This window comes from Lepidochelys olivacea, assembly GCF_965140295.1.
Source record: "Lepidochelys olivacea isolate rLepOli2 genome assembly, chromosome: 10".
Taxonomy (NCBI): domain Eukaryota; kingdom Metazoa; phylum Chordata; order Testudines; family Cheloniidae; genus Lepidochelys; species Lepidochelys olivacea.
This window is the reverse complement of record NC_140420.1, coordinates 51,146,736-51,162,803: the sequence shown is the minus strand read 5'-3', so window position 1 is coordinate 51,162,803 and position 16,068 is coordinate 51,146,736. Positions and strand designations below refer to the sequence as shown.

At 42.0% G+C, this 16,068-nt stretch overlaps 1 protein-coding gene across 1 annotated transcript; it reads left to right on the top strand.

The window, feature by feature from the left end:
• Positions 1 to 2,595: 2,595 nt before the first annotated feature.
• CRABP1 (cellular retinoic acid binding protein 1) lies at positions 2,596 to 15,925 on the top strand. Its single transcript, XM_084640713.1, has 4 exons — positions 2,596 to 2,848; positions 3,294 to 3,472; positions 6,448 to 6,561; positions 15,601 to 15,925. The coding sequence occupies exons 1-4, from the start codon at positions 2,611 to 2,613 to the stop codon at positions 15,649 to 15,651; spliced, it is 582 nt and encodes a 193-aa protein (XP_084496839.1). The 5' UTR covers positions 2,596 to 2,610; the 3' UTR covers positions 15,652 to 15,925.
• Positions 15,926 to 16,068: the final 143 nt, after the last annotated feature.

The window sequence follows — 16,068 nt, the reverse complement described above, 5'->3', positions numbered from 1 at the left end:
ACTGTTCCAATCTCTAAAAGTCATGACGCTCTCAAGGCTGTTTTGTGGTCTTCATGACATGGGTTGATGGCTTCAGTATATTATCTAGTAGACAAGTACCACATCCCCAGAACACTCACAACTAGCATCAATTGAAACCCTTGTTGGCAGTCTCAGCACAGCAGCAAAGGAATGAATGGGCATGGAAACTAAACTCCCCTCTAAAGAAAAAGACTCCCTCTGCCGCCTCTTCCCTCCTTCCCTTCCCCAAAAAAATCTCTTGGCCAGTTTCTGCTCTCTGATACATGTGGCTGATTCCCATCTGCTTGGGTGGGAGCTACACGTGACAGTTATCTTAGACAGCTAAGGCCCCAGTCCTGCAAACAGTGAGAAATGTGACTTATCTCAGAGTTCTCATATGTGTGATTCTGAATCCTGGATGCAAGGCTGTGTCACGTTACAATGGAGCCATGCAGCCAGGGTGCTGAAGTTAAGGGATGAGGGAGGCTCTCCTGCACAGGTTCCTGGGGAACTGCTAGATTGCCTAGTGGACTGTGCAACCTTTCCCACAAAGGGGCAAAACCTGCCTGCTAGAGCTGCTCTGGAAATGCTTTGTGTCTCTTCCCCCTCCCCTCTCACAAAAAGAAGACAAAAATGAAAATGGTTTTCTTCAGTTTTCATTTTCATTGAAAAAAAAAATGCTGACATTTTTCAGGTTTTGGCCAAAATCTTGGTTGTTACCAAAAACTGGAAAAAAATGTTTTTGACAGAAGATGAAAAATGTAATCACAAATGGACATTGCTCACACAAACTTCCATCCTGATTGGGGAAAAAATCACCACATTATTCTTTGAAAAAAAATGTTGTGGACAAAAAGCGTCAACTAGTTCTATTGATTTCCCTTCGAAGAAACTACATCTAGAAGGAAAATATCTGTAGAAAACTGACCAAATGCAGACATATATTCAGCCCCCTCCTGCAGTCCTTACTTGGGCAAAGTTCCCCATCAGTTTCACCTGCGGAGGGCCTGGAGGATCAGCCCAGTCTGTGACTGGTGACTCCCCATTTCTAGACATTTGTCCAGTTGTGGACACTTGCTTTAAAATACTCCAAATAACCAAATTATTATTCTGAATTTTCCAGAATCAACCAAACAAGGGAAGAGTAGCTGTGAGTGTGCTATGAAACGGGCTCAGCCAAGTGGTTTGCATAGTAAAATTGCATCAGGCACAGTTGTGGGTCAAACTCAAGAGTCCTTTCTGCATCATTAGAATGTATTATTATGGGAAGGAGGTCTGTAAATAACAGCATGCAGTCAAATCTTGCTCATTTTACTTATAAGACAAGGTGGGTGAGGTAATATCTTTTATTGGATCAACTTCTGTTGGTGAAAGAGACAAGCTTTGGAGCTTACACAGCACTCTTCTTCAGGTGTGGGCTCTGTGTAAGCTCCAAAGCTTGTCTCTTTCACCAACAGAAGTAGGCCCAATAAAAGATATTACCTCACCTACCTTTTCTCGATAATATCCTTGGACCAACACAGTTACAACAACAGTGCAACATTTTACTCATGTGAGTAGTCCCATTACACTTATAAGGTGAGCAGGCTTGGGCCTGGTATGAGAGAGAGAAATCTTCTTTTGCTCTTCTGATACCTAGGAAATGGAGGGATTAAAAGCAGCAGCTATGGAGAAGGAAGCATGAAAGACCTCAGACAATACTTATCTCCTGAATACTGTATAGATACACTTTACCAAACTCATCTCTCTTTCAAATACATGGGAAATAGCCTGTTGTGATGCTTTTTCAAAATGTGTGATTCTGCAATGGGCGCTGCAGTTTCTGATGCAGCTGGAATAATTTCCAGTTCTTCCGATCTTGCTCTGCCGTTTCCAAAACTGCATGAAGACACATGGGAAAGGGAGACATTTTGGCAGTGAGTAGTGGATTAATTTCTGTTACTACCCTAGGCTAACTTAACCTAGGTGAGTAAGAGTGATCTGATGCTTGATTGTATGGAGTCTCATGGATGGGATGGGTATTTATTTAGACCGGAGGGAATAATGGATTTTTTCAGTTTAGGGACCAACTGAAAAATCTGGAAAAAGAAATTGTTGGTTTGTTTTGAACTGAAACTGAATTTCTTTAGTTCTCACTGAAACAAAAAACCAGGGAAAATTGGTTTGTGTTTGGTGTTTTGGGTTTTTCTGAGGTGTGTTTCACCCTTTCCTTGTTAGCTACATTCCTGAGTCAAGGCCCATTTCCGCGTCTAGGTTTTCTGGACCAGAAATATTTGGTCAGGTTCATCCCCTTACACCAGCATGTGTTTGGCCCATGTGCCTGCAAGATTGCAGGATTCTAAAGGGACCTTTCCCCCTTTGGGAGGCTGAGGAGCTGGCCCTGGAGGAAGTAATGTGTCATTCTGGCTATACCCTGCCTGCCTCCCTGGACCATGCCCCAGTTAAAGTCCATCCTGGGCACTGTTCCTCTGCGGATCCCCCTCTGCCTCTTGCTCCTTTCAATAGCTGGTGAATCTCTAGCCGGCTCCCAGCTGCAGGGCGAGTGACAGTTGGGGTCTCCCTTTGGGGAGCCCCAGGAGCTGGCTAGCTGGCTGAAGGCAGGGCGGGCTGATGGATGGATGGATGCTGCCGAGTCCCACGGGAGGAGAGGTGGGGGGAAGTGACTCACACAGCCAGCGCTTCAGCCCGCCCCGCTCACAAGGTGCCGGAGCTGAGAGCAGCCAGAGCCCGGGTCGCTCCGTCCTGCCCCGCCGCCGCGCACGCCCCGCCGCCTCCGACATGCCCAACTTCGCCGGCACCTGGAAAATGAAGAGCAGCGAGAACTTCGACGAGCTCCTGAAAGCGCTGGGTAAGGAGCGGGCGGGGCGCGCGTCTGCCCGGCGCCGGCAGCCTGGACACGGGCTGGGGGCGGCGCCGGCGGGGCAGGGACGCAGCACGGCCCATGGGCACGGCCCATGACGGCAATGCCGCGGGGCGCGGGGCTGCGGAGACCTCGCCGCACGGGGCGGCCGTCCGAGGTGCTAGCCTGGGAAGCGACGTGCCGCCAGCAGGTGGCTGCCAGCCCGCCCGGCCCATGGCGAGCCGCTCCGCCCAGCCTCGCGCCCCAGGCATTGCCGTCATGGGCCGTGCCAACCTGTCCGGGGTCGGAGTGATTAACGCACCTGCAGGGCTGTGGCCAACGCCAAGCCATTGCTGCCAAGCCTGCTGCTAAACGCCGTCCGCAGCGCGGTGAGCGGTGCTGGAGGGGCCCGGTTAGGTTAATGCTCTGCTTCCTGGTCTCCCCCTCTGCCCAGGTGTCAATGCGATGCTCAGGAGAGTGGCGGTGGCAGCCGCCTCCAAACCGCATGTGGAGATCCGCCAGGACGGGGACCAGTTCTACATCAAAACGTCTACCACCGTCCGCACCACTGAGATCAACTTCAAAGTAGGGGAGAGCTTCGAAGAGGAGACTGTGGATGGCAGAAAATGCAGGGTAAGGGCGGGGGAGAACTGTGTGTGTGTACAGCCTTGGCTGATGGTGTTTTCCCAACAGAACCCCACTCACCTACCCTGGTAATGGGAGTGGAGTAAGAGTCTGAATAGAACACAACAGACCAGAGGTATGATCCAGCAACGAGACAGCTTCCCCTGTGTCCTAGGAAAAGCCCTTTGCTCTCCCAGCGTGGATTTATCTGAGATCTCGGTAATTTTTATATGCGGCAGATAGATACATTTCCACTGGCTCAAGACAATGGCATTGCCGACTTACTCCTTTACTCGGTCTTCTCTGCCTCCTCCATCCCTAATCTGAACTGTTTGGTTTTTGGCCTCAATCTGGCATTGTTCCTCAGGGAGGGCAGTTTAAAATTAAAAGCAGCAAAAAATATCAGGTCCTGAAGTAAGAGCTCAAGATGATTTTACACAATTCTTCTCCCTAACCCTTGCATGCAGAAATTTTTCTGATTGCTTTTCCTTCTCTCTATTTTAACATGTCCCTAGTGGTGAAAGAGATTTCTTGATGTCTGTCTGTTACCATAACAACACACTGTGGATGAGCAACTAAGATCTCTGCCTTGAGTGCTGTGCAGGATTTAGTGGCACAAACTTGCTCATAACTTTTATCCTAAAACAAAACAGGCTAGGTCTCAAATAAGAATTGCAGGATATTTTTAGCTTTTTCCGGACATTCTTTTATCATAGGTCAAACATATATCTTAATTTTTTGCATAGATATTAATTGCTTGTATCTTTGATCTAATATTGTATCGTGATACTTAATTTTATGTAAACTTCAACGGCTGTCAATTGTTATTACACCACTTTCTTTGTTCAGCGTTATCTTTGAGATGCCTCATCTGTTTGTTTTGGTTTGGTTATTACACTTTACTCTGATGAGAAACTCTGGGCCTGATGTTTCCATTGCTTTGTACCTTGTATAGTCATTTACACTCGTGCAAAGTGGGTGTATAATACTACATTCTGATTTAGTTGCAGCTTACATCCAATTTACACTTATATGAATACACAAGACATAAGGAAATAGAGAATTGGTACCTCTGTGGTGGCAGGAGGGGGTTGTATGAAAAAAGTTCACACAGGACCAGGTTCTGATGTCCTTTACTCTCACTGAGTAGCATCTTGTTTCCCAAGTAGTTCCACTGATGTCAATGACACTACTCATCAATGAAAGTGCTACTCAGTGTGAGTAGTGTCATTGATATCAATGGAACTACTTTCAAAGTAAGATGCAACTCAGTGCAAGTAAAGGATATCAGAATCTAGCCCCCCCCCCTTCCCAAAGTAATATTTTAAAAAGGCAAAATAGTAGCAAAATATTTCTGATCATCCCAGGACCAACTTCTGAGTTCATTTGCATTGATGTAAATCTAGAGTAACTTCATCAAGTTTAGTACAATTACTATGGATTTAAACTGGTGTAACTGGGAGCCTGATCCTGGGAGATCTTGAGCACCCGCAACTCCCATTGAATCTCTAGGATGAACAAATCTATCAAGAAATATCTCACTGGTTTTGTTAATTTCTTTCTCTTGGTGAAAGTAAAATGGAATTTGATCATCCAGAACACACAAATATTTGACTCCATTTTAAATGAAAGTTTTATTGCTACATATGGAAAAACAATAATTATTGCTTTGAAAGTGGGCAAATTTTTAAAATGTAGTTTTCAGTAAAATGTTTTCCATGTGTGAAATTATATGAGTGAATTATATTGCTGAGCTCAGTAGAAAATTGAGCTGTGGCTATGATACAGAAATTGATAGAAAAATAACATCATAATATAGTTTGCAATACCCGACAAAATAGCTGAATGTTTATAGATCCTGAAACACTTTACAGGAAAAGAGGGTCTTATTCTGCAGTCTGACTTGATCTATTTTTCACACAAACAAATAAGGATTCAGGATAGTTGGAATGAAAAGCATAACATGTATAACTCTGCCATATTGGTTTTAAAAGGCTATAATTTTGAAAGAATCATTGTTCTTTATATAAAAGAAATAGCGAATTTTTATATAAAAGAAAACCTTTTTCCTTTGGAAAGTCAAGGAAATGTTGACTTTAATTTTTTTTTATCATCACAGACTAATGAATATCTCCCATGTGCTAGTTGTAAAGCGATTACTTGTACATTCATTATGGGGCATCCTTCTGCACAGCTGTTCCACTGCATTGTGGAATAATAATTCAACACTAGGAGGAAAAGCAGTGGAGAACCTGTGCTTGCCTGCTTGTTAAACAGTATGAAATGCCATGATTTCTCACCTCAAAATAGCTTTATAGTAATAATTCCAAGTGCTCTGAAAAAATGTCCTAGTGTATTTCAGTTTTCAGACCCTCCCCCATATTCATTTTTAAAAAACCCCAAAATATCCAAATTCGAGTGCAACTACTTTAATTTAGTTGCTGTGTACCCTGCTTGTTAGAACTATATGTTAAACATACAAGTAACCTGGAACAGTGCCATATAGAATAAAGATTATAAGTGGCAAGTACTGCATTATTTATTATTCCAAAATGTTACATTTGATTCTAGCTGCTTTTATGCCATGAGGTGGTAAATAACATGTCAGCTCATGCCAGATCTTTACAAAGATGCTAAGTTATTACATGTTAATAAATGAAGCTTCTCAGTTCTCACCATTAAAATTTTTATGAGAATTAAAGGACTTCTTAATTTGGATGCACGGAAATAAACACAGAGTTATGTTGAGAAGTCATATTTGAAATTATTCTTGTTAATTATATGTATATATCTCCAAAACATCCATCCCCAACCTTTGTTTTGATTTTACTGCTTTCTGTTGATATGCCTTTCTCCCTTGCTATTATCTACCATGTGTTGCTCTTTTACTGCAGCAATTATTCTCTGTAGTGTTCATTGTTGTGTCTCTCCCTCATGCTGCCAGGGAATATAATTAATGTTACTAATGGTTTTCTTGCCTGCAGAGTTTAGCCACTTGGGAGAATGAAAACAAGATCTATTGCAAACAAACTCTTATTGGGGGAGAGGGTCCTAAAACATATTGGACTCGGGAATTAGCTAACGATGAGCTGATTTTGGTAAGACCCTTTCACCCTTCCAGTGCATACATTGTACTAATAGGTTTTGTTGCTATGTAATCGGACTGTTACTTTTTTCCATTAATTATTGTGAAACATGCTGCTTTATATTAAATGCATTTGAAAGGCCAGGATGCTCCTAACCCTCTTTAGTGCAATTCACACACAATGACTTTTTTTAAATCATTGTTCTCAGATAACTTACCAAATTATATCATGTTCTTCTGTTTTAACTGCCTCTAAACACTTAGTGGTAAAATAACCATAATGTGCTAAATCCAATTCTATAAATGCAAAGTAACTCCAGTAATTTCAGTTGTAATTGCAGATTTAATCAACGTAAGTGAGAGCAGAGAATTTGACCTAATTTCTGGAGAACTGCCTACTTTGATTTACCTGGAAATATATCCTTTTCCTTCTCCTTTTTTTGGTACATGTGTTATTACATGCTTCTTATCACATGGTATATGACAAAGGAGTGCCTGGCATACTGTTAGCACTATATAACCTCCCTCTGATAAGTAGGAACATGTCACCACATCCTCTATCACCTCTGACTCCCTGCTCATCTCTGAACTCCATTCAGAATTGCCCTCTATTTTCAAGATTCCTAGAATCGCTCTTTCTTATGTCTGAGCTCAACTATGTCCAGCTCCAATCAATCTGCTTCTTCAGTCCTTGTGATCCCTCTATCCACTCCTACATAACACTCCACACTCAGGCAGGAGCAGCAGTTCTGCCTCATGTATCTGGAACTGGATCCCTCCACCTGAGCCAGTGAGGATACATCTACATAGGATACATCAAAGACCCGAGGCACAGCCACAACTGGACTGGGTCAGCTGACTTAGATTCGCGGGGCTCAGGCTGTGGGGTTAAAAATTGCTGTGTAAATGTTCAAGCTCGGGCTCGAGCCTGAGCCCTGGGACCTTCCACCCTTGCAGTACGGTGTAGATGTACCCGCAGTCAGATTCAGTCTATTTACTTCTCCTACAGTTGTCATCTTGGTACTGATATCCCTTCTCTGAATCTCACCTCAGTGCCCAGCCCTGCTACAACTGCAGCTGTGATCTGTAACTGGCTAGAGACATGGTCACTTTAACTTGATTACAAGTATCACAGTTAAACTTGTGCCCACACAGTAGCCTTTCCCCCACAACAGCAGTTTGCACATCCAGAGTCACTGCATTGCCTGTTTGTGTCAGTGCATTCTGGGTAAATCCAGTAATTTTATCCCAAGGATGGTCCAGTGGTTAGAGCACTAGTCTCCGCTGTGGGAGATCCAAGGTCAGTTCTTGCTCTGACACAGACATCCTGTGCAGCCATGGGAAAATCAATTAGTGCCTCTCTATGCCTCAGTTTGCTATCTGTAAAATGGGGCTAATAGCAGTGCCCTATCTCACAAGAGTGCTGTGAGGATATATACATTAAAGATTGTAAGGTACTCAGATACTACAGTGATGGGGACTATATAAGTATCTTAGATAGAGAGAACAGTACTTCAGCCCGGGAATAGAGTGTCTGGAGGACATGCTGTCTGGGATGGAGGCAGTCAACTGACTTATAGCACATACAACAATGGGGAGGGGATTTTTAGTCCAGAACACTGGGGCATACCTCTGCTCTTACGAAAGATATCAATACAATCTAACCTTCATGTAATCCAGACAGGAGCTCTGTTTTTTAAGATTTCATCTGAAAGGGGAAAAAAACAACAACAACAACAGATCTGACCCTGTGTAGACAAGAAGCTTTTAGAATGTTAAAGTTGTTATTTCAGATAGTGAGGAACAGTGTTTCTAGGAATGGGGTGGATGTTATTAGTGAAATCACACTGGTTTCCATAAACATGAATATCCAGATCCTTCTGTTTGTTCAACTCTAGTAAGCCTTTATGTTACCCAGATAGCTTAGGAAGCGGGGAGTTCTACCCTCTGTTTCATACCTTTTTTTCCCTTTTTTTTTAACTGATACAAACAGAATTTATTTCCAACTGTCATTTTTCCAGCTCTCTAACAAAGCATTTTTGGATTTTGTCATCTAAGCAACCTACTCACGAGGCATTTGCAAAACCAAGGCCAACTCTTACAGTACAAGCAGGAGATCCGATTGTAATGCTGTCCCCTTCTGCAGCCACGACACAAACTGACCCAACTGGGAAAGGAGAGTGAGGTTAAGAAACACAATATGGACTCATAGAATATAAGGCTAGAAGGAACCATTGTATTCAGCTAGTCTAACCTCCTCTATAACCAGAGGCCATAGGACTCCCCAGAATTAATTCCTGTTTCAACTAAAGCGGTGGTTTTCAACCTTTTTTCATTTGCAGACCCCTAAAAATTTTCAAATGGAGGTGCAGACCCCTTTGGAAATCTTAGACATAGTCTGCAGGCCCCCAGGGGTCTGCAGACCACAGGTTGAAAACCACTGAATTAGAGCATATTTTTTAGAAAAATATCCAATCTTGATTTAAAAAGGCTTTCTCTCTTGAAGGTTTTTGCTTGAACCATAATGACTGGGAGCTGAAATTCGCCCTGGTGCAATTTTCTGCAAGCAGCCATTTAAAGCTTAATGTATCCCAGCTCCAACCTTCTTCTCAGGCCTCCCTCCTCTTCAACACCCCCTTCTCCTATAATCCTTCCCATAGCTCCCCAGTCAGTTTATCCCAGCTCCCTTCTAGCAGAGCTGGAGGGAGCCCCATTCCTGTGCGCCTTGGGGGTCTCTGCAGCTGGGATAGCTGCCTTGCATGGAGCAGAACCTGTGCTGTAGTGTATAAGCCATGCAGGGCTGGTGCCTGATCCTTTGAGAAGACACAGTTCTGAGTTTTTTCAGGTATAGCATCATACATTTCACACCAAGGTGAATTTTTTTTTACATCTCTGTTTTGTGTTCCCAAAAATGATCTTTGCTCTTCGTTCATCTTAACTTGGGAAAGGTGTTATTGGTACGTCAAGAATAAATCTTGTTCGTCTAAGGCCTGATGGTCTATGGAGGCAGGATCAACCCCCTGTTTTGCAAAAGGTCACGTTAACACTTTAAAACTCTTTTTTAAAAGATGCTTTCTCCAGTATTATTTATAGTAATCCCATTGGAAATGTGGCAATGGAGCCTTCATATTTAATAGCATTATTATTCTATATCACAGACTTATTAGTATAGGGTTTCTCAGAAATGTTAACATGGGGGGGTTCTTTGGTTTTGGGTTTTTTAAGTATTGAAAACTTGGATTTTAAATACTTTTGAATAAAAATGGATATAAAGGATTACATGGGATGTGCAAACAAAAAGGGAGGTGAGGAGGGAACTTGTCAAAGTTCAGATTTCTTACCTTGAGAGTATCCTTAACTATCCTTAACTTTAAATTAGACTACAGATACAGGGCCAGATTCTGATCTTATTTGCAGAGAACACTATTCACTAGAGTTATTTTGAATTTATATCAGTGTAATCAGGACCAGAGTCTGACCCAGCATATGTATTTCATGTACAGGTCTAAAAATGAAGATTTATGGTTGAGGTTATTTTAAAATAAGGTCTTTTTTCCTTACTTCCTAATTGTGAGTCTATTGTTTTTTGCTGTTATTGCGCTTTTCTGTGACCTTAATGAGCTGTCAATCACTCATGCAAATTAGGAGGGACAAAGGGTCTGCTCTTACCCAAAATTAAAGGTTGCTGCCTTCAAATATTAGCGGTTCAAATTAAATAATTTATCTTCTATCTTTTCTGTGTTGCTTCTTTCATGACTGCTCAGCCCCTTATCTGTATCGCAAATGCTGTATAGTAGATAATTTCTGAAGAATGGCTTTAAAAAACAGCTTCAAACCAAATTTTGCACAGTTCACATGTCACACAGGGGTTCTCAGAATCAATTTTAGCAAGGGTCAAAGATCAGAAGTTTGAGGGGTCTGAAGCATTGTTTCTATTCCCCTTCCTCTCCCTGGAAAATTCATGCTATAGTTGATTAAAACTGGTGAACTGTGAAGCATAGATGAATGATTGAACATTTTTTAAATGATATTTCTGGATTCTGAAATTAAACATGGCAGGTAAGATGGTCCAACCCAGATTGGAGAGAGATCGCACAGCTGAGTGCCAAAGTGTGTCTGTGTGGGTTTAAGCCTTGGAATTAAACCACTTAAAGGTTTAATGCTTCCTATATTTTAAAAAAGTCTGATCTTAAGTAATCAAGTGGAGGGTCTGCTCCCCAGGGCTTAATTTTTGCTGGGGCTTGCCAGTGCTGAGCCCAACCTCTAGGCTTGGCAGTTCATAGCTCCGGCAACTCTGGGCTTGCTGCATCAGTTATGAAAGTAAAAAAGATTGCTTTAACCCCAGCACCTCTTTCATTACAAATTAAACATTGCTTCTCCCACTGAAGTCAATGCGGGTTTTGCCATTCACCTCAATAAAAGCAAGGTCAAGCCCAGAACCAGTACCCATCCATGTTTAAGTACTGGAGATACCTAATGCATTATTTGAATATGCATCCTGTTGTAATACCATTTGTAATACAGCTGACTGACTGATATAGGTATTTAATCATATAAGTTAGGAGATAGAGTTATCCATTGGATAGACCATTGGACTGCAAGTCAGGAGATCTGGCTTCTATTCTTGCCTTTGTCACTTCCTGTGTGACATTGGACAAGCCAACAATTTTCAAACTTGGGTATTCTAAACTTAGGCACCCAAATAAGTGGCCTGATTTTGAGAGGTACTGAGCATTGACTTTGATGGGCACTATAAATGGTAAAGAGGACAGGTCACTGATACAGAGCAATCTGAAAAAAGAAAAGGAGTACTTGTGGCACCTTAAAGACTAACCAATTTATTTGAGCATGAGCTTTCGTGAGCTACAGCTCACTTCATCAGATGCATACTGTGGAAACTACAGCTACATACCACGGTATGCATCCGATGAAGTGAGCTGTAGCTCACGAAAGCTCATGCTCAAATAAATTGGTTAGTCTCTAAGGTGCCACAAGTACTCCTTTTCTTTTTGCGAATACAGACTAACACGGCTGTTACTCTGAAACAGAGCAATCTGACTCACTTGATAAGCTGGTAACAAGCAAATAATATATCTTTTAATACAGGTGAGTGTAGATGCATATATCTAGGAACAAAGAATGTAGGTCATACTTACATGGCGGGGGACTCTGTCTTGGGAAGCAGTGGCTCTGAAAAATATTTGGAGGTCATGGTGGATAATCAGCTGAACTTGAGCTCGCAGTGTGATGCTCAGGTCAAAAGGGCTCATGTGATCCTTGGATGCATAAACAGGGGAATCTTGAGTAGGAGTAGAGAAGTTATTTTATCTTTGTATTTGGCACTGGTGTAGCCTCTGCTGGAATACTATGTCCGGTTCTGGTGTCCACAGTTCAAAAAGGACGTTGCTAAATTGGAGAGGGTTCAGAGAAGAGCCACAAAAATGATCAAAGGATTAGAAACTAATGTTAGTGACACAGTCATAGACTCCAGGAGCTCAATCTATTTATCTTAACAAAGAGAAGATTATGGGGTGATGTGATCACAGTCTGTAAGTACCTTCTTGGGGAAAACTATTTGTCTGCTAGAGGGAAGAGCCCATTATCAAAGATATAACAAGATCCAGTGGTTGGAAGTTGAAGCTAGACAAATTCAGACTGTAAATCAACTATATATTTTTAACTGTGGGAGTAATTAACCATTAGAACAATCTACTAATGGCTGTGCTGGAACCTCCATCACTGGCCATTTTTAAATCAAAATTGAATGTTTTATAAAAGATATGCTCTAGTTCAAACAGAAATTGTGCTGGGGACGTTCTACAGCCCACGTTATGCAGGAGGTCAGACTAAATGAGTACAATGGTCCCTTCTGGCCTTGGGATCTATGAAAAAGCTGTGGAAGTCTCTCTATTCAAGTACTGGGGACCTGAGCTAATGTCCACTGATGTCAATGGGAGCCCGTTCATGGACTTTGATGTGCACTGGATCAGGTCCTGGGTGAAATTGCAGAGTGTGAATTGATGGATTATCTCATTCTGCCAGGAATCAGGGCCTGCAGCAGAGCCAGGCTCCAAGCAGCCTCATCACTAGAGCTGGCCAGCAGCAGGCTGCCTGATTGGCCATTCCATCTGATTGGCTGGCGGGGCTATGTTGTAATTTCTGAAATAATAAATTTAAGACACTATAATAATTTACACTTAGATACAGCACCTCCCCCAGCACTTTACAAACATTCAGCCTCACTGCACCCTTGTAAGGCGAGTTTTATCCCTATTGTACAGATGGGGAAAATGAGACAGAAAAAGGCTCGTGACTGTTTGCAGGTTATACAGTGAGCTAGTGGCAGAATATATTAATATAAACAAAGTCTTGAATTCCACCTATTATGCTGTTATGTCTCGACAGAGCTGATTCCTGGATTCCTGTTTCACAGGATAGCTCTCCTTTAAATTTGTACTTGCTAGACAGAAGCAAGAGACTGGTTAAAAGGCAATTATTTGGGTTTGGATCCAGATTAAGTTTAGATGAAAATTTAGGTTTGAAGCTTATGAGAAAGGATGGGAATATCAAAAACATCTAAGGGAATTGTGTGCCCAGTTCCCATTGATTACAATGCGTGTTAGGTGCCATGTTCACATGGGCCCTTTTGAAAATCCCACCTTTGTCATTAGCATTGGTTTCAGATTTGACAGTGCTGGACTCTTCCAAGATGCTTTTTGGAAATTTCAGCCCAAGACAGGCTGGACTGTCTGTCTCGATTTCTACCCTCTTGCATAATGGCATTCTTATGAGATCTGCTGTGCTGATGAGATTTCTTCCACATCTCTTCCAAACTAGAACCAAAACCTTAGGGGCAGATTCAGACGGAGAGACTCTCCTGTCTCCTCAAACCACTCCCCATCCCTAAATCCAATGAATTTTAGGGCAGGGGGTTGTGAGATTACAATCCCTCAATCTATCTGTACCTAATCTGTGGGTCTGGATCTATACTGTGCAGAAGTCTAGTCAGAGCTCTTCTGAGTCTCCATTAAAGTTTATTTTCCTCTGTCTAGGAACTGTTCTCATGGACCAGCACTGTGCAGAACTCAATGGGCGTTACATGTAGGGAAGGGCTTCAAGATCTGAGTTTCTTGGTAGTTTAGAGTGGAATGTTAAATTGATTTAAGGCTTGATTGTGCCATTCTTATGAAGGGGACCACTTATATGATCAGTCCTGTTGATTTTAATGGGACTTCTCACAAGACTAGATGCTCACCAATGTATGAGGTGTACAACTGTGTCCTTAACATGTATCTGTGAAGCAAAGTCATGTGTAACTTTAAAGAAAAGGAGTGCAGAAAGTATGAGTACATGTCCCTCCAACACATAACTTTCTCTGCTCAACAATATGTTTTAATGCCATTTCACTAATAATGCTACTATGCTAAACTTTTAGGCTTTTCAAAATTTTCCAACATGGGTGCCTAAAGTTAACCACTTAAATCCACTTTAGGCACCTAAATAAGTAGCTCTACTTTCAAAGGGGCTGGAAATCAGACCACTTATTTAGGTGTCCAACTGTGGATTTAGGTGGCTAGCTTTAGGCACACAAGTTTTAAAAATATGAACTTTACCTATAAAATATAAAACATCAGAGCTAAAAAATGCAACACATTCCTATAGCATCTGAGAAACCACATAATCTAGACTGGCTCTTCAGGAAAGGAACAATGTCTAGCTCTGTTTGAAGGGTCATGTCAATGGCACCTGATAGGTGACTATTAGCAAGTAGTCTTCTAAATCCTGTGCAAACATGTTTGATCTCTTTGCATGTGTAGCTAGGGAAGAAGTCTATAGGACTTTTGTCCCCTACCTCTTGCAGAGAATGTGTGCACAAAGTCAGTTTTATTTTGTTTTATTTCTATTAGTATTATTTTTATTCTAGTAGCACCTAAAGGCCCAACCCCCATTGTGTTGGGCACTGTACAAACATAATAAAAAGACAATCCCTGCCTCAAAACTCTTATAATCAAAATAAAATTGCTTAAAAACATCACAGTAATAAAACTCCTCGGGGGTACCATTCCTACACTCCTTTTTCTGGCATAGCTCCTGCTTAAGTTATCTGGCATGTGTGCATATTTTTGCAATTGTTGTCAGGAAGCCATGTTAAAGTGGGGTAAATCTGGTGGGGTATTAGTGCGCAATGCTGGATTATATGGCTGTGGGGAACTGGTTGAATCCTTTAACTGCTCATTTGCAGGGAATGAGTTTGCCTCAGACAGATTCCGAGTCGATAAGTGTCCATGTCAGAAAACATCAGCAGAACTAGCAAGTTTATTGGTAGACTCAGCAGAGGGGCCGAGGATCAAATGGGCATTGCAAGGAGACTAAGCTACCCTCTCACTCCCAAAGGAGAAAGCTCCAGGTCAGGGTCAGGACTCCCCGTCAGAGCAGTGTGGGGATACTCACATTGATGCTGTCTACACTATAGCTGGAAAAAGAGGATTTCAGTCTGTAGGTCTGTCACGTCAACATCTTGCAGCAGCATTATCCAATTACAGGTTTTATATATATAGTGGTATATATGGACCAGATCTTCAGCTGGTGTAAATCAGCATTGCTCCATTGATCGCACTGGAGCTACACTGATTTACGCCAGCTGAGGAACTGGACAGCTAAGCAGTCAGTCTTGTACGTGCAGTCAATCTGATCTGAATCCCACCCTAAACACCCTTAATTCAGACAAAGCCATTCAAAGATTGTGACTGTTTTCAAATATAAAAACCTAGTACATTCCAACTTCTCTTGCCATTCACAAATGCATGCCAAGAAACTGTAGAAAAATTATGAGGTTCCAGGCTATTTATCTCTCTGACAAACTTCGTGTCTGGGAAAGAGAACCACCTTCAGTATATTACCCTTTCAAAACTTACGTCTTTGCTTCGGCAAAGTTACAATCTAATGTCTGCTATACCACTAGCTACTATGGTAAAATTAACATACTCCTGAAAAATTGTATGTAATTTTTGCCTATTACCTCTCTGCTGATTGATTTCTGTTTCTTTTCAAGACTTTTGGTGCCGATGATGTTGTGTGCACAAGAATTTATGTAAGAGAATGAAGAACACCAATTGACTTGTCATCTGGGATGGAGTGGAGGATTAAGAGGCAGCCGTTGTGAGAAATCCTGCATAATGAATATCTATGTGTACTGTTACTAATGCAGCATTGTATGTGACCAAGTGTGTCATATCAGAATCCCTATCTGCTGTTAAGTGTATTTTGCTTTTGTTTTGCATAACAAACATTGTTCCTTTTGACTCTTATGCCGTCACTTTTCAGTCTACTTTGTATTTTGTAGTTACAAATTTGTATCAGTTATTAAATTTATTGGGCATAACTCACAGCTGTTTTGTTAGTTGTTCTGGATTGAAAGCCCAACAAAACATCTAGGGCTAGTATGGGCCAACTGGACACAGCCCCATGTTGGGGGCAGTGCAGCGTCCCACTGACCCTGGGAAGTGCTGGAGGCTCTCTG